The sequence below is a fragment of the Bubalus kerabau genome, chromosome 2 (assembly GCF_029407905.1).
Source record: "Bubalus kerabau isolate K-KA32 ecotype Philippines breed swamp buffalo chromosome 2, PCC_UOA_SB_1v2, whole genome shotgun sequence".
NCBI classification, from domain to species: Eukaryota; Metazoa; Chordata; class Mammalia; order Artiodactyla; family Bovidae; genus Bubalus; species Bubalus kerabau.
The window spans coordinates 156,967,958-156,986,785 of NC_073625.1; the positions used below are offsets into that span (position 1 = coordinate 156,967,958).

At 35.5% G+C, this 18,828-nt stretch overlaps 1 protein-coding gene and 1 non-coding gene across 2 annotated transcripts in view; one reads left to right on the forward strand and one right to left on the reverse strand.

The window, feature by feature from the left end:
- LEKR1 (leucine, glutamate and lysine rich 1) overlaps nucleotides 1-18,828 on the reverse strand; it is a 211,266-nt gene that overhangs the window by 121,238 nt on the left and 71,200 nt on the right. Inside the window, exons 5-6 of the mRNA XM_055569250.1 lie at nucleotides 14,745-14,920; nucleotides 2,809-2,994 (exon numbers count right to left, since the gene is read on the reverse strand). Of these exons, the coding sequence (XP_055425225.1) occupies nucleotides 2,809-2,994; nucleotides 14,745-14,920 (362 nt within the window). The remainder of the gene's footprint in view (nucleotides 1-2,808; nucleotides 2,995-14,744; nucleotides 14,921-18,828) is intronic.
- TRNAW-CCA (transfer RNA tryptophan (anticodon CCA)) lies at nucleotides 9,048-9,120 on the forward strand. Its single transcript has one exon. It is a non-coding gene; the product is annotated as a tRNA-Trp (tRNA).

Sequence of the window (18,828 nt, forward strand, 5' to 3'; positions counted from 1 at the left end):
TTACTTATTGTAATACACAATGTTGACACAAATGGCTATGCATATGGAAAGAATAAAACTGGACCTCAAATCTCATACCATATAAAAGGTAAACTGCGTATGTATTAATGATTTAAATGAAAGAAAATCCAAGAGACTATATGTATAATCTAGAGATGAAATGGACTTTTTGAACTAAGACTAACTAGAAACAATAAAAGATAATAGTTTTATAATACCAAGAAGAAAAATGTTGATATGGTGCAATTTACTGTGAAAAAATCACTAGACAAATTATACATTAGAAAAAATTGAATATAGAAGATAAATAATTATTTTACTATATTGCTATTGCTAAGTCACTTCAGTCGTGTCTGACTCTGTGTGACCCCATAGATGGCAGCCCACCAGGCTTCCCCGTCCCTGGGATTCTCCAGGCAAGAACACTGGAGTGGGTTGCCATTTCCTTCTCCAATGCATGAAAGTGAAAAGTGAAAGTGAAGTCGCTCAGTCGTGTCCGACCCTCAGTGACCCCATGGACTGCAGCCTACTAGGCTCCTCCCTCCATGGGTTTTTCCAGGCAAGAGTACTGGAGTGGGGTGCCATTGCCTTCTCCGATTTTACTATATAAACTGCCCTTAAAATTGTTGGAAAGTTCTAATAATTCAATAGAAAATTGGGAAAATCTAATTGACAAAGTAATTGACAAGAGACATTAAAATACCTGATTTTAAAATTTGTATTGTTTCATATTGCTTCCACATTCATGTGACAACTTATAGGTTCTCTCTCTGCTGCTGCTGCTAAGTCGCGTCAGTCGTATCCAACTCTGTGCAACCCCACACAAGGCAGCCCACCAGGCTCCCCCGTCCCTGGGATTCTCCAGGCAAGAACACTGGAGTGGGTTGCCACTGCCTTCTCGAATGCATGAAAGTGAAAAGTGAAAGTGAAGTCGCTCAGTCGTGTCCGACTCTTCGAGACCCCATGGACTGCAGCCTACCAGGCTCCTCCGTCCATGGGATTTTCCAGGCAAGTGTACTGGAGTGGGGGTTCCGTTGCCTTCTCCGCTCTCTAAAGAACTCCATCATTAAATACTCCCCAGCAAGGAGGTTGAGAGCCCTCTGTGATCTCCTTCATTCCCTTGTCTATTCAGCCAGGTGCTTACGTCTCTAGACCTGGGTAGTCCTCTCAACTCTGATTTTATTTGAGCCTTCCTAGTGTGGCCATGGAGAGGGCCAAGGAGACACAGTGTAACAAGCATAAGTCTTGGAGTCCAACTAGGTTTGCTTTCATTTCCTGCCATTTACCAGTTATGTGGGGACAGGTATGTTACCTCTCTGGGCCTTCATTCTTTCCTCTTTAAGATAGGATAATTATATCTGCCACTCATAGTCATTGTGAAGATTAACAGAAGTAATTTATATACGGTGCTAACATAGGCTTCCCTGGTGGCTCAGTGGTAAAGAATTCACCTATAGTGCAGAACATGCGGGTTCAATCCTTGGGTTGAGAAGACCCCCTGGAGAAGGAAATGACTACCTACTCCACTATTCTTGCCTGGGAAATCCTATGGACAGAGGAGCCTGGCAGGCTACAGTCCATGGGGTCGCAAAAGAGTCGGACAGGACTTAGTGACTAAACAAAAACAACAACATAGAGCCTGCCAGGCTCCTCTGTCTATGGGATTTCCCAGGCAAGAATACTAGCGGGTAGCCTATCCCTTCCCCAGGAGATCTTCCCAACCCAGGGATCAAACTGGCATCACCTGCATTGCAGGTGGATTCTTTACCACTGAGCCACCTGGAAAGCCCCTAGTACATGCTACCACCTAAAAAAATGTTAGTGTTCTATGTTCTACCCTATTTCAGTGTCTTATGGTTGGTCTAGGGACTAGGTTACCAGCAAACATGTTTTCTAAATGGCTATCTGACTCCAATACTTTGATGTTCGGAACACCTCCATACAATGCTAACGGTTTAATTTTGCTAAAACACTTCTTGTGTTACATCATTCTCCTGATTACCAGTTGTCAATGATTTCTTACTGCCTTCAGGAAAAAAGTACAAATCCCCATAGCCTTACTGCTGATATACTCAATGTTCTAAGGTAAACACTTTAAAACCTTGTCCAAGGCTCTCAAAACATAATTTTTAATCTTTTCACTTGGAAAAATGAAGGAACATCTAAAAATTTGGACTTACCTTATATAACAGCATATGCTGTATAGTCTTTCAGTATTCTAAACCACCACCCACTGGGGATGATATACAAAAGCAACTCCTACTTTGTTTTCCTGAAATCTCACTGTAATTGAAAAGTCTTTATTGTATTCACTAATACTTGCCACTCTAAATGGCAGATTAGGAATGGGTGATAGCAAACATTTATAACAGAATCAGTTATTGGCATAGTAATAATTAGGTATATTTATAACACAAACTCAGAGAAGGCAATGGCAACCCACTCCAGTACTCTTGCCTGGAAAATCCCATGGGCAGAGGAGCCTGGTAGGCTGCAGTCCATGGGGTCACTGAGGGTCGGACACGACTGAGCGACTTCACTTTCACTTTTCACTTTCATGCATTGGAGAAGGAAATGGCAACCCACTCCAGTGTTCTTGCCTGGAGAATCCCAGGGACGGGGCAGCCTGATGGGCTGCCGTCTATGAGGTCGCACAGAGTCGGACACGACTGAAGCGATTTAGCAGCAGCAGCATAACACAAACTAGTTAAAACAAGATTTTTGTTGTGATTATAAGAGAAATAAAAATTTATACATTTCCTTATTACAGCTAGTTGCTAACGATAGCAAAACATAATTGTCTTTTACCTAGTACTTCCTTTTGCAAGTCATGGCATCTGGTTTGCAAGTTTACTTCCTGTTGTTTGGATGTCTGAATCTGCTGAGATCTCAATATGGCTGCATCTGACCATAACTTCAGATTTTTCATTTCCTCTTCAAGGCATACATTGTTTCTCTGGGACACTGTCAAACTTTTATTTAGCATCTTTATTTCTGTAAAGAAAATTCAAAGTTAACAAATAGACAACACTAGATCATAAAACATTTCTTTAAAAAATGATTATTTTATTTTAGAAAATTGATAGTTGAAAGCCAAGATGACTTCTCTGAGAGTATAGAGAGTATAACCAAAAAGTTGAGTTTTAATTTAGTAGTCATTCTGAAAAAGAAATGAGGAAAAAGACTGTATTGCAAAATGATACATGAAACCTTTTAGTAGTTTTTTTAAAGCCTTTAAATTGTGTTAAATGACAATTCTGCCTGCTTTTTAAATACTCATATGAATAAATAGCAAAATATCTCTGTAATGTTCTGGGTTTTATTGAAATTAAATTGTTTTCTTGGCAACATGATTCAGAAAAGTAAATTTAAATGTGCTAGCATGAGCTGGTTGTGAGGAATTTCTGGGAGATAACTAGGCTATATTCTACACAAATTATGAAGAAAGGTGGTGGGTTGGAGAGAAATAAAAGGAACCAGTGTTTAAAACTAATAAATTTATGGGCAGAAAGTATTAGTTAGTATATCTTAATGATTTTAATAACACTCTCCCCTCAAAATGAGACTAGAATTTCATCATAGCAATCACTTCTTATTACTCTATCTACTTCGATTAAGTTTAATAAAAATATGCCTTCACAGCATTATGTAGATTTTAATGTGCTAATTTTATATAATTTTGTGAGAAATTCATAGAACATTTTCTCTGTCAGAATGATAATTATCAAGCTCTCCATCAGTTGTTTCAGCACTGCTGCCTTAAATCACCATTAAAACATATAAACACACATGCAATAATAATAAAAAATACTATAAAATTTGTACAACCACAATTAACTGAATTGAAGAAGATGTGATCTACATAAAAATCTGGACAGTCTGCTTTTCTAGAGAGTTCACGTGGCATTCTCTTCCTTGTTTAGCTCATCCTGGACTATGTGATTGGTTTAGGGTGTGATAGGGTGTCAAAGAAAGGCGGCTTGGTTTACTGGTCTTGGAGCAGAAATAGTAGCCACATGGGCCAGTGAAGACAAGAAGTAGACTTCTATGGGATACACATGGCTGCAGAGGCAACATGGCCAGTAAAAGGTTACAAGAGAAATAAAGCAGTATGCTGAATGGATCAGAGAGAAGAGAGCATGCCCTAAGGGATGGGGATGAGTAGGATCAGGAATGGTCTAAGGAGAGAAAAGCAAAATGTTTTTCTATGGGAAGATGGTACATCTGGAAGAAAAAGTGGCACTTAAAGTAGACCAAGGCATGAACACAAGGGGTCTGGCACCTTCTTCACTTTTATTCCTACTCAAAATGGAAAACCTAGATAAAGAATTTGGCAGAGACCAAATAAGTGGGGGTCTATTATATTCCAGGGGGTTCCTTTACATGGGAATTTTTTCCCTAAGACTAGCTATATGCTTCTGAAATTTTATGGGTATGTTGCCATTTGTGTGAGGAAAACTACTAACAGTACATAGAGTCTTTAAAAGAATATAGTTGAAGAAAACAAGGAGGTTGCAATTTTTCTTCAGGCCTAAAAAAATCTTACTGGGTATTTTTGTAGCCATAAAGGTGGCTTCTTATGGCTGAATAAATTGTACCATACCCTAACCATATCTATCTAAGATGAAGTCAGAATGACACTGCAGAGGAGCACACACATGCTGTGACCTATTTATCGTTTGCCAGAATGATACTGGTTAGGTTTGCAGGCTGACTCTCTCAGTGTACACTACTATCTGTCTCTAAAATAACTACTCGTGTCAATGTGACTTTCTATTTGATATTAAAAGAATAAGAATCTGCAATAAAATTCATTTGTGAAATATATTTTGACACATGGAAAAGTACAGCAAGATTTAAAAACTAACAGGAGGCACAATGTTTCTAACATGGAATTAGAAGAGTAAACACAATGGGGTCAATTAACTCACCCTTGGCAAACTATACATCCCCTATACCTATGGCAATCCTGGTGTCAAATACTCAATCCTACTTTTGTCATTAATACAACTTCATAATTGTCAGTTATGTGTCCCAATTTGGGATTCAGAAATTATGATTTACTTAATCTGGTCATTGTACCCACTTTATGCTTTCCCTATCTTTTCACTATCCCATGTGCTACCTCTGCCTTGAAATGTTTCCTGACTAGATATGTTACACCAATTACACCATTTCTATGGCATTGATCATATGTAAACATGTGGTCTCCTATTAGACTGCAAATTATTTTAGGCCGGGGGTAATAGACTCAATGGACATGAATCTGAGCAAACTCCCAGAGTTGGTGGAGGACAGAGGAGCCTGGTGTGTTACAATCCATGAGGTCACAAAGAGTTGGACACGTCTTGGCAACTGAACAACAGTATCTTATTCATTTTTTATTCCTCCTATAATTTCTACTACAATATCCTAGAATTAACAGAAGCTCAATAAATATCTACTAAATGAGCAAAGGCATTATTTAGCAAAGCTTCTAATAGTTTCTAATATACCACATATGTCTTTACTTTACCTCTCCCTTCACTTCAGAGGCAAGCATTTTGAGCCCTAAATTATTTAATGTCAGACTTGGTAAGGCAGTAAATACACACATCTAAAAGAAGGAAACATTTTAAATAGGATAAGCAAATTAGGCCTATTCTATCTCTAATTTCATCAATCTTACAAAAAGTGTGGATCACAAAAGTTACTATTGAAAAAAAGAAGTATATTATTTAAAATGTTTGTGGGGCTTCCCTCGTGGCTCAGTTGTAAAGAATCCGCCTGCCAATAGAGGGGACATGGGTTTGATCCCTGGTCCAGGAAGATTCCACACGCGGTGGGACAATTAGGCCTGTGCACCACAACTACTCAGCCAGCAGTCTAGAGTCTGTGAGCATCGACAACTGAAGCCCATGCACCTAGAGCTTGTGCTATGCAGCAAGAAAAGCCACCGCAATTAGAAGCTCAAGCACCCAGCTCACCAACAACTGGAGAAAGCCCGTGTGTAGCAACCCAGCACAGCCAAAAATAAATAATTTTTTTAAAAAATAAAATAAAATGTAATATTGTCCAAGTTTATAGCCAATGGATGTTTTTAGTTTTAAAGTTACTTTAAAGCTTTAAAGTAGGTGTGATATAATTTGCTACCTGATGCAAGTATAATTATTAGTATCAAAATTAATCTCATACAATTTATTTGCCTTGATAAGACTTTTTTGTTGTTCTTAGTCCTGTTAGCTTAGTCAAATTATCATAAAAATATGTTAAGTCAATAAGCTCTTAGGAAACCTCTATATATAACCTTATCACCAAGGCATACTGATATTAAATAATATTTAAAAACTCTGAAATGCTAGATTTACTATTTAATGTGACATGAAATAGTGAATTAAAATAGTGACTATTTATTTAATGAAGGGATCATAAAACACTATATAGATTTTTAAAAAAACACCTCTATTTTGAAATAGAGATTTACAGGAAGTTATAAAGAACTGTATGGGAAGGTCCTGTGCCGCTTTTATTCCTCCTCTTCCCATACTCACATTGTGTATAACTACAGTACTCTATCAAAACTAAGAAACTGATCTTGGTATAATCCACAGAATTAATTCAGATTTGACCATCTATACACACCTTTATTTGTGTGTGTGTGCGCACACACATGCACATATGCGTAGCTCTCTGCAATTTTATCACATATGTAGCTTTATATAATTATTAATACCAATACGATCAAAATACAGGATTATTCTATCACCATAAAGTTACCCTGCTATCCCTTTATAGCCACACCACTCCTATCCCCACCAGCTGTAATCGCTGGCAACAACTAGTTTGTTCTCCTTCTCTAGAATTTTATTTCAAGAATGCTATATAAATAGACTTATAATATGTAACCTTTTTGAGGCTAGATTTTTTTCACTCAGCCTATTCCCTTGAGCATGTATTAATAATCTATTTATTTTTTATTATTGAGTAGTATTCCATGTTATGGACAAAGGACAGTTTGTTCATTCATTGAAGGACATTTGGGTTATTTCCAGTTTGAGCTGTTATGAATAAAGCTGTTATGAAAATGCATGTACAGGTACTTTCATGAACTTAGATTTTTATTTCTTTCGGATAAATGCCTAAAAGCACAACTGCTGGGTCATGTGTTAAGTGCATTATTAGCTTTAGAGGAAACTGTAAAGTTATTTTCTAGAATGGCTATTCCATGTCACATTCTCACCAGCAATATTGAGTGATTTGGTTTCTTTTCTCCTTGCCAACACTTCTATACTCAATTAAAATTTTAGACATTGTAAGAGATATTTCATAGTATCTCATCATGGTTTTAATTTGCATTTCCCTCAGCTTTCTTCACAGTCCAACTCTCACATCCATACATGACCACTGGAAAAACCATAGCCTTGACTAGACAGACCTTTGTTGGCAAAGTAATGGCTCTGCTTTTCAATATGCTATCTAGGTTGGTCATAACTTTCCTTCCACGGAGTAAGCGTCTCTTAATTTCATGGCTGCAGTCACCATCTGCAGTGATTTTGGAGCCCAAAAAAATAAAGTCTGACACTGTTTCCACTGTTTCCCCATCTATTTCCCATGAAGTGATGGGACCAGATGCCATGATCTTCGTTTTCTGAATGTTGAGCTTTAAACCAACTTTTTCACCCTCCTCTTTCACTTTCATCAAGAGGCTTTTTAGTTCCTCTTCACTTTCTGCCATAAGGGTGATGTTATCTGCATATCTGAGGTTATTGAGGGTCGCAAAGAGTCGGACACGACTGAGCGACTGAACTGAACTGAATGGCTAATGATGCTAAACATTTTTTCTGTGCTTATTTGCCACCTGTATATCTTCTTCAGTGAAATTTCTGCTCATGCATTTTGATCATTTTCTAACTGAACTATTTTTCTGATGTAGAGCTTTGAAAGTTTAAAAAAAAATAAATTCTAGATAAAAGCCCTTTGCCAGATATGTATTTTCTCCAGTCTGTAACTTGCCTTTCCATCCTTCCAAAAGGGTCTTTCACAGAGGAAAAGTTCTTAATTTTGCTGGGGTCCACTCTATCAGTTTTTCCTTTTATGTATATGCTTTTCAGTCTAAGAATGCGAGGTTACAAAGATTCTCCTTTTTCCCTAAAAGTTTAATAACTTTATCTTTTACAGTTAAAATTATGATTCATTTTGAGTTAATTTTTGTATAAGGTATGAGGTTCAGATCAAAGTCTTTGATACCCAGAACCATCAGCCTTTGTTGAAAAGGCTAGACTATCTTTCCTCTGCTGTGCATCCTTGTCAAAACCTTATCGCTCTTATCAAGAACCAGCTGGGCTGTACAAAACAAATAAATTACAAGTATATGCTGCAAAACACAGGGAATATAGTGAACTTTTTATAATAACTGTAAATGGAATATAAACTTTAAATATTGTGAATCACTATGTTATATACCTGAAACTATATATAATATTGTATATCAACTATATCTCAAAAAAATACCTTGTTAAACATATTTGTATGGATCTAAATAAATACATACACATATATTTAGTTTCAAATTTTAATTATGAAATAACTGACATACATCACTGTATAAGTCTCAGGTGTACACTATGATGGTCTAATCTATACTTATTGTGAAATGATTACAATAGGTTTAATAATATCCATAGTTTCATATAGATACAATAAAAAGAATAACAATTTTCTCCTTGTGATAAGAACTCTCAAGATTTACTCTCTTAACAAATTTCCTACATATCATAGAGCAGTGTTAAATTTTAACAGTCTTAACTTCAACTCCCCTTCTCCCTCCCCTCGCTCCCACGTCTGATAACCACAAATCTAATCTCTTGCCTATGAGTCTGGTTAGTAGCTTTTCTTGTTTATTTTTTGTTTTTTTAGGTTCTACATATAAGAAGATCATATAGTTTTTATCTTTCTCTGGCTTATTTCACTTATCATAACCTCTTTAAGGTCAATTCATGTTGTTCCAAATGGCAGGATTTCAGTTTTTATGGCTGAATAATATCCAATTATATAAATATATATGGGCTTCCCTGGTGGCTCAGAGGTTAAAGCATCTGCCTCCAATGCAGGAGACCCGGGTTCGATCCCTGGGTCAGGAAGATCCCCTGGAGAAGGAAATGGTAACCCACTCCAGTATTCTTGCCTGGAGAATCCCATGGACAGGGGAGCCTGGCGGGCTACAGTCCATGGGGTCTCAAAGAGTCAGACACAACTGAGCAACTTCACTTCTTCTTCATATGTATATATATAATTTATAATATTATAATATATAATATTATATGATATTTAATATTGTTATATATATCTCACAATTTCTTTATCCATTCACCTATTAACAGAAACGTAGGTTATTTGCATGTCTTGGACATGTTTGCATGTATTGTAAATAACGCCACTATGAACAAGGGAGTACAGATGTATTTTGGAGTTAGTGTTTTCATTTTCTTTGGAGATATATATATATATATATATAGAGAGAGAGAGAGAGAGAGAGGCTTCCCTGGTGGCTCAGATGGTAAAGCATCCACTTGCAATGTGGGAGACCTGGGTTGGGAAGATCCCCTAGAGGAGGGCATGGCAACCCATTCCAGTATTCTTGCCTGGAGAATCTCCAGAGACAGAGGAGCCTGGTGGGCTACAGCCCATGAGGTCACAAAGAATTGGACATGACTGCACAACTAAACCAGTACATCACATATATATATACATATATTTAAACTATAGGTGAAGAACATTAATTTTGTTCCATTACTTAGGAGAAAATCTACAAGACAACCAAATGAACATTTCTGTAGGATAAGTGAAAATCTAATACAACAGAAGGAACATAGACTTTAGAATAAAAAGAATAAAATAATAGAAGCTGACATATCTTGATTTTTACTGTCATAGGCATATTGTGGTGTGTGTGTGCATGTGCATTTTACAGATGATGACAATGAGGTCCAGAGATTTTGTAAGTGGTAGAGTCAGTATGTGAACTTTGGCTCTCTGACTCAAGAGCCCTGCCAGTAGGACTTCTGCGTGCATGCTAAGTTGCTTCAGTCATGTCTGACTCTTTGCAACCCCGTGGACTGTAGCCCACTAGACTTCTCTGTCCATGGGATTCTCCATTTACCTTTAAATATTTGGGATTCCCTGATAGCTCAGTTGGTAAAGAATCTGCCTACATTGCAGGAGACTCCAGTTTGATTCTTAGGTCGGGAAGATCTCCTGGAGAAGGGATAGGCTACCCACTCCAGTATTCTTGGGCTTCCCTTGTGGCTCAGCTGGTAAAGAATCCGCCTGCAATGCAGGATCCCTGGGTTGGGAAGATCCCCTGGAGAAGGGAAAGACTACTCACTCCAGTATTCTGGCCTGGAGAATCCATGGACTGTATATTCCATGGTGTCGCAAAGAGTCGGACACAACTGAGTGACTTTCACTTTTCTTTTTTCATACATATTAAAGTATAAATAATTATATATATTTTAAAGTAAAATGTTAAAAATTGTTAGTTTTGCAGCTGAAAACATGGTTGTTATAATAGTTATCTGTATTTGTCTAAATTTAATCCTCAAAATTAAGTAAAAAATTTAGGAGTACTTTATTGTCATACACAATTCACCTCTAAAGGCACACATCATATAATAAAATTAGCTGAAGTTGTTATACAGTTAGGATGCTTTCTTTTCTCTAACATTTAATGAAAAAAAATTAAAATACACAGAAAAGTTGGAAGTATTGAACCAAATATACACAACACCTAGATTCTTCAATTAACATTTTACTATATTTGCTTTATCACATAGCTACTCTTCTATTCAACTTACATTTTTATGCATTTCAAGATAAGTCAATATATTTGATTCCCTAAACACATTATTAACTAGCATTAAATATAGATTTCTAATTTTTAATGGAATTTTACCTATAAAGAAACGCACAAACCTCAAATGTATCATTAGATTAGTTTTGAAGATGCGTCCATCGTGTAACCCAAACCTCTGTCAAAACAGAAAGCATTACTGTCACCACAAAAAGTGCCTTCATGTCCCTTTGAGTCAGTCTTCCCCTCTGAGATAACTAGTGTTGCTTCTGTCTTTTTTCCCAACTGTAGATCAGTTTTGCCTATTCTAGAACATCATATAAATGGACTCTTACAATATGCAATTATTTGTATAAGGTTACTTTCAGGCAGCGTAATATTTCTGATGCTTATCCAGGTTACTGCATTACTACAGTCCATTTTATATTCCACTGTTTGTTCAGTTGTTGTTTATTTTTACATAATCCATTCTAGTGATGTACTTCCAGGCTTTTACCATAAGGCTATTTTGAATAAAGCTTGAATAAAGTTGCTGAATATTTTTAAGAACATATGCTTTCATTAGCGGGACATGATAAATTCCAAAGAGAAGAATTTCAGTGTCATCAGACAGACGTATCTTTAGTTTTATTAAAAAATTACCAGACCTTTTTTCAAAGTGACTATAGCATTTTATACTTTGATCAATTTGTATGAAAGTTTCCGTTGCCCTGTTTTCACCAAAATTTGCTGCTGTCAAGTCTTTTTCACTTTAACCTAGTGGGTATGTACAGGTATCTCACTGGTTTCAATTTGCATTTCCCTAATGACTCACAATGCTAAGTACCATTTCACGTCCTTATTGGTCATTGGTATATCTTTTCTTGTAAAGTGTTCTACTCAAATCTTTTAGGCATTTTTGATTGGATTGTTTGTCCTTTTACTATTGACTTGTAGGTGTGCTTTATGTAATCTGGACAGCAGTCCTTTGTCACAGATTTTTTGAATATTTTCTGTCTGAGATTTACCTATTCATTTTCCTAATGTATCTATTGATGAGTGGAAGTTTTTAATTTTGATGAAGTCTAATTAATCAATTTTTTGGTAGTTCTTACTTCTGTCCTCTGAGAAAACTTTATTTACTATCAATTCATGAAGATATTTTGGTGTTCCTTGTTTTAGCTTTTATATTTAACTCTGATATATCCTGAATTAATTTTTATGTACAATGTGATGTAGGAGTCAAAGTATATTTTCCCACATCAGTATTTAGTTGTTCCAGCACAATTTGTTGAAAGACTTTCTTTTCCCATTGAATTGTTTTGGTGCCTTGTCAAAAGTGAAATGGTCATATCAACAGGTGTCATTTACAAGGCTATTTTGTTTCACTGATCTATTGTTGATTCATATGCCAGTATTACAATGACTTGTTTACTGTGATTTTATAATAAATCTTAAGTCGGGTGATGTTAATTCTCCATTATTATTAGCTTTTTAATAGCTTTTGGTGTTTTAGTGGTTGATGTAGAGATTATACATCCTTAACTTCTTAGTCTACATATATTGAATACTGCACCATGTCACATAAAATACAAAAGCGTGCAACTATGTGGATCTATTACCCCATCCTTCTGTTCTTTATGCTCCAGTTGTCATGTTAAAACTTAAATGTAAATACTTTATGAGCCCCAGAGTATAGGGTTATAATTCTTACTTTAAATGAGCATAGACATTTTTCAATTTAAAGGAAAAAGGAATTTCATATTTATTTATATTTATTACTTATAGTATATTTTAATCCTTTCCTGTTCATTTTTTTCAGTGTATATCTCTCTTCTTCAAATTGAATAATTTCAATTGATCTATCTTAAAGTTCACTGATTCTTTCTTTGGTAATCACAATATGATATAAAAGTCTATCCAGTAGATTTTTATTTTAGATATTATATTTTTAAATTCTTGACTTTCCAATGTTTAATAGTTTTTTGCTGAGATTTTCTATCTTTTCATTCATTATTAGCTTATTTTCCTCTATGTCACTGAACATAGTTAATGGCTGATTTGAAATCCTAGTCAGTTAATTACGTCATCTAGTCCAGTTCAAGGCTGGTCTGTATTGACTGTCTAATCTTGAGTATAAGGCATCTTCTCATTTCTTATGTTAAACGCTGTGGATGTTATGTTATGGAGATGCTAGATTCTATTATGCTCCTCTAGAGTATTGATTTTTTTTTTTTTTTTTTTTGGTATTGCTTTGTTTTAGTGGGCTTCTCCAATGGCTCAGTAGGTAAAGAATCTGCCTGCAATGCAAGAGACATGGTTTTGATCCCTGGTTCAGGAAGATCCCCTGGAGGAAAGCATGACAACCCACTCTAGTAGTCTTGCCTTAACAAGTAGTTAACTTGGCTGAACTCAAATACTTAAGACTGTTTCCCCTTACCATAAGTAGCAGTAACATCAGTTTAACGTTAGATGAGCTGTTTAAAGTCTATATCAGGGATAAGCCAGAGATCTGGGAAGAATTTATAAGCGAAAGTTGAGCTCTCTTTCTATCTCTTTTTGAGGGTATTCTCTCACTTCTCAAAGCTAGGGCTGCCTTGATAGCTGTCCACAAGTTTTCAAACCAAAAAGACAACAGATTTTATCAAAGTTTTAGCTTCCCTGCATGGATTAGATTGTACACTGCCCTCAATCTAACAGTCATTTAATAAACACCAAAACAAACAACAACAACAAACAGGGAATTCAACCAGTGCTATTCTTTTCTTTTAATTAAAAAAATAATATATTTTTTTAGATCAGTTTTAAATTGATAGCAAAATTAAGCAGAAAGTACAGAGAATTCCCATGTACTCTGCCCCCGACATATGCATGGCTTCTCCACCATCAACATCCTGCCCCAGAGTGGTACATTTTTTTTACAATTAATGAACCTGCACTGGCACATCATTATCATAAATCTATAATTTACATTAAGGGTACACTCTCAGTGATGTAGTTCTATGGGTTTTGACAAAATGTATAAAGACACATATTCACCATTATAGTAGCACACAAAATAGTTTCACTGCCCTAAAACCCTCCATGCTCTACCTATTATCCTTCCCTCTTATCCTGGAAACCACTGATTTCTTTACTATCTCCATAGTCTTACCTTTTCCAGAACATCATATAGTTGGAATCATCCAGTGTATGGCCTTTTTAGATTGGCTTTTTTCAAACAGTAATAGCTGCTGCTGCTGCTAAGTCACTTCAGTCATGTCTGACTCTGTGCGACCCCCTAGACAGAAGCCCACCAGGCTCTCCCATCCCTGGGATTCTCCAGGCAAGAACACTGGAGTGGGTTGCCATTTCCTTCTCCAATGCATGAAAGTGAAAAGTGAAAGTGAAGTCGCTCAGTCATGTCGGACTCCTAGCGACCCCATGGACTGCAGCCCACCAGGCTCCTCCCTCCATGGGATTCTCCAGGCAAGAGAACTGGAGTGGGGTGCCATTGTCTTCTCCACAGTAACAGACCTTCTTTCAATTTTTTTAATGTTTCTTCCATGTGTTTAGACTTGGTCACTCTCTAGTGTTCTCAAGTAGCAATTCTGTCCAGAATTTATAGTTGTTATCTGTGGGAAATCTGATCTAATTAGATCTAATCTGATCAGTCATTAACAGAAGAAAAAGTTTTAAAATACAAATTTGTACACTTAACAGGAATAACCAGACTTCTAGTCACTGTTCAAGACTGACATATCAGAGCTTATCTTAGATCAGGCCTATAATTATTGAATTTTGGGACTGGAATAGATTTTAATGGTCATCTAAAGAAATAATAGGTTTAAAATTAATCATAATTCCCATCACATAAAATGAAATATCATTATTCCATTACTTATGATGTGCAATTTACAAAAGAAGGATGGTTATATTTTAAATATATTTAACAAACCTGTCAAGGCTGTTTCACTTATTGATTTAATTTGTAGAAAAACTTCTCTCTTCAGTGAAGTCCAGTTTTTAAAATGATCATATATTTCATTTTTAATACTGTTTAGCTCCCTTTTAGTAAAAGCAAGTAATGCAAGAGTCTTAGTCCAGAAATATTTGTATTCCATCAATCTCTGACTGTAAAGTAGTAAAGAAAAAATTAGGATTTAAAAAAATAGCAGGCATAATAACAAATATTTTAAAAAAAATTTCCTTGAAAAATGGTTTTATAGTAACCATATAATCTACCGTTCAAATGGAGACAATTTTGAAAGTGAAAGGAGGTGCTATCTACATTATGCTGAGACAACATATAAATGGGATATTCCAGAAAGACTGAGGTAATATGATCATCCCAATTCATTTCCACTGTGTTATTATTTTCAACTATAAATAAAGATAGCTAACTATCCTCTTATACATTTTTTTCTATTATTCTTTAAAAATTAACAGCAAGCATTTGAAGAAAATTAAGTCAAAAGTGACTCAGTCACTGAGCCTAAAAGAGAATCTCAAATTTGTAGACAACATTCTTCCTGTGCTATGGCCCTATAGGCAGTGTAAAACATGGGGTAATAATAAATGAAACCTTTTAAGTGACTGATCCAGTGCTTCTGCTTCATCAAATGCCACAACTCAAAGTAACCACATGTGTTTTGCCATCCCAATGATTTTTATTACTTCAGATGTCCTGGCTAACATTTACCTAACAAATCAAGCAAGATGCAGACAGATCTGAGTGTTATCAGAAAAAGAAGAGGACTGAAGCCATGGCAGTTAATTATTTTGTTAATATTTATCTCTCTAAGTAGACTAAGACCTATTACGCAGACAGTGTATCTGTCTTGTTAATCACAGTCTCCCTAGCACTTAGCACAGTACCTACCACATAGTATATACTCAACACATACTGATGAATGAATGAATGATTGAAAAAAAATCACTCAGTTGAGGGATAAAGAAGTAAGAAGTAAAGAAGTACTGAGGACAAAATACTGGGCAACACCAGTATTTATGGGAATAAAACAGAGTACAATCTCTCAAAGGAGATGAGATAGGAGCAATCAGTGTGTCAAAAAAAAAAAAAGAAAAGAAAAACAAACCCAAAAGGATAATGTCTGAAAGGCCAGGGGTAAGAGAATTTAAAGAAAGAGTAGTGGTCAGTATTTAAGTCCTCAGATAAAGGCTAAACAGTCCATTATGTCTGGTATTGAGGAGGCCTTTGGTGATTTCAGAGATATCAGGTAGGAAAAGACTGAGCAGTAAAGCAGAAATGAGGAAATAGTTATGTGGTACCAGCAATCAAGAACCTTGACTGAGGCAATAGGAGAGAAAGAAGAAAATCCACAGTAGAATAGTTTGTTAGGATGGGAGACATCGGAGCGTGTACATAGCTGAGTAGGAGTGCAGTCACAGATACTAAAACACATGCAAGAGATGTGATCACCTCTTGTGCAAAGAGCTAGAAAGGACAGATGTAAAACAAAGGCTGAAAGATTAGCCTTTGTTAGGAAGAAGGGTGGTGTCATTTTGTGTGGTCAATTACTAAGGTCCATGTGAGTGACCAAAAGCCACAGGGGATCCTCAATCAGCATGCAGACCTCAGAGCTAACAGAGACGTTGATTTCAAAAAAAAAAAAAAAAAAAAATCAAAGGAAAGGGTGGGGTGAGGGAGGGATGGATGGGAGGTTGGGTTAGCAGATGCAAGCTATTACTTATAGAACAGATAAAAATAGCACAGGGAACTATATTCAATATCCTGAGATAAACCATAATGGAAAAGAATACAAAAAAAGAATGTATACATACATATATAATTGAGTCACTTTCCTTTATAACAGAAATTAACACAACACTGTAAATCACTCAAACCTCAATTTAAAAAACAAAAAATCAAAGAAAGAGTCCATATAGATCACTAAGTCAAGGGGCCCAATAGTGAGAATGGGGTTTTGAACATAAAGCCAGTAAGTGGTAAGAAAAAGAGACAAGAACTATGAACTAAGTAAAGATTAAGGGACTAATGGGCCCAATGTAAGGTGCTGGGAGCAAGCAATGTACCTGGGGGTCAAGGCCTAGAGAGATATTTAATAGAAGAAAGACTGGATGTGGATGCATGTGCTTCTGCAGGGAAAAGGGCAGGAAACAGAAAATTCAACCTTCTTAAATAAGAGCATTTCCATCACATTTTGTAGAGCCTAGATCTTACATGATCAGTGTGGATAGAAGGATGGCTTTGTTCTAAAAGATGACTACAAAAATTAGGTTTAAAAGTGTGTACTTATTTGTAGATTGAGAAAAATCATTACAAAAACAATTGTAAAAGTTAATAAATCCCATCAATATCACAAAATACCGAAACAGGATATAACTTTTAAGTAACAGCTCTACAATACTTTTTGCCTACAATTTTTGGCTACATGCTTCACAAGCACCTTTTCATATGAGAACCACTGTATAATAATACTTTATGCAGAGAGAATATAAAAATTATACAGCTTCATCTAGCATGGCCATTAGTTTTATTTTCAGTGGTAATTTAGAAAGATTCGTTTAGCTTTATAGTCCATTATTGGAAATATCATTTAAATATTAAGCATTGTCAAATTTGGAAAAATCCTTACGAAAACCTTTCATATATGATAAATTTTTGGAATTTCAAGTTTTATCAGAAAATGACATCTTAAATTATATTTGAAATGATGAAATTCATAAACCAGTTTATCTCAGATGTCCTGAAATAGTATACCATGATTCTACGCTATATTCAGCAATATTAGCAGCTTTTGTCAAATCAGCAAGAAACTTAAATCTTTCTCCCCAATGTATTCAAATTTTGAACTCCTCTTCATTGAATGGATTACAAAATAATCCAAGAAATTTTACTGAAAATGTATCTCTTATGACATAATCTAAAAAGAAGTTAAAATTTGTTTCTTCATGACAGAATAATTTCTATTGTTTAAATTGTTCATCTTCATTGCTTTTATTTCATTAATTTAAAAAATTCATATACACCCTGATTTTTAATCTTCAATGTCTTGCTTGTGTAATTAAAGCAGTCTAAAATGTCTTTCTAAATGGCAGTTACAATGTATATTCCCAATTTGACTTTCCCTTTCAGATCCTCCAAATGCCAGTGACTATCCCAAAGTAAGATAAGGGAAATCATAACACAGAGACAGAGTTTTTATAATTTAAATTTATCCTACAATTTAAAACCAACCTACTTTTGCCAGGGGCACTACCAGAAGCTTGGTGGTGGGGGGCTCTGAAACGTAAGTATCATTTGAGTCACAGGAAATATGCCTGTATTGATAACTTTTAATTCTCTTCATGAAATATATAAGGCAAGACACATAGCTGCTGAGAGATAAGTAGCACAAAGAATTTTAAGCAGAATATTGAAGATTTAGAATAGTATGGAGGAAACTGAGGACCTGGTGTTTAACAACCTATATGTAGGTATAAAGATGAGGATTTTAAGGGTAAATAAGCAGCGGTAAAAGTAGCTGGAGTATTGGTAAAGTCCTTTATAAAGAACAATTGAACATGAAAACAAGATGAATTTAGATCCTTACTTTACATCATTCACAAAAGTTAAAATGGATCACTGACTTAAGACCTAAAACTCTAAAACCTTTAGAACAAACTACTGGAAAAAATCTTGTGACCTTTGGTTAAGCAGAGTTCTTAGATACATTACCAAAAGCACAATCCATAAAAGAAAACATTGATTAAATTGTATTCCACTGAAAATAACAACTTTTGTTCTTCAAAAAGACACAAATATGAAAATGAAAAGATATGCCACAGTCTGGGAGAAAAATTTGCAAATCACATTTCAAATAACAGACTTGTACCCAGAACATACAAAGAACTCTTACAATCTGATAACAAGAAAACCAACCAGTGAAAAAATAGACAAAATATTTTAATATATTTCAGCAAATAACCATACAAATGGTTAATAAACACATGAAAAGATGCCCAACACCATCAGTCATTTTGGAAACACATATCAAAACACAATGAAGTACCATTTC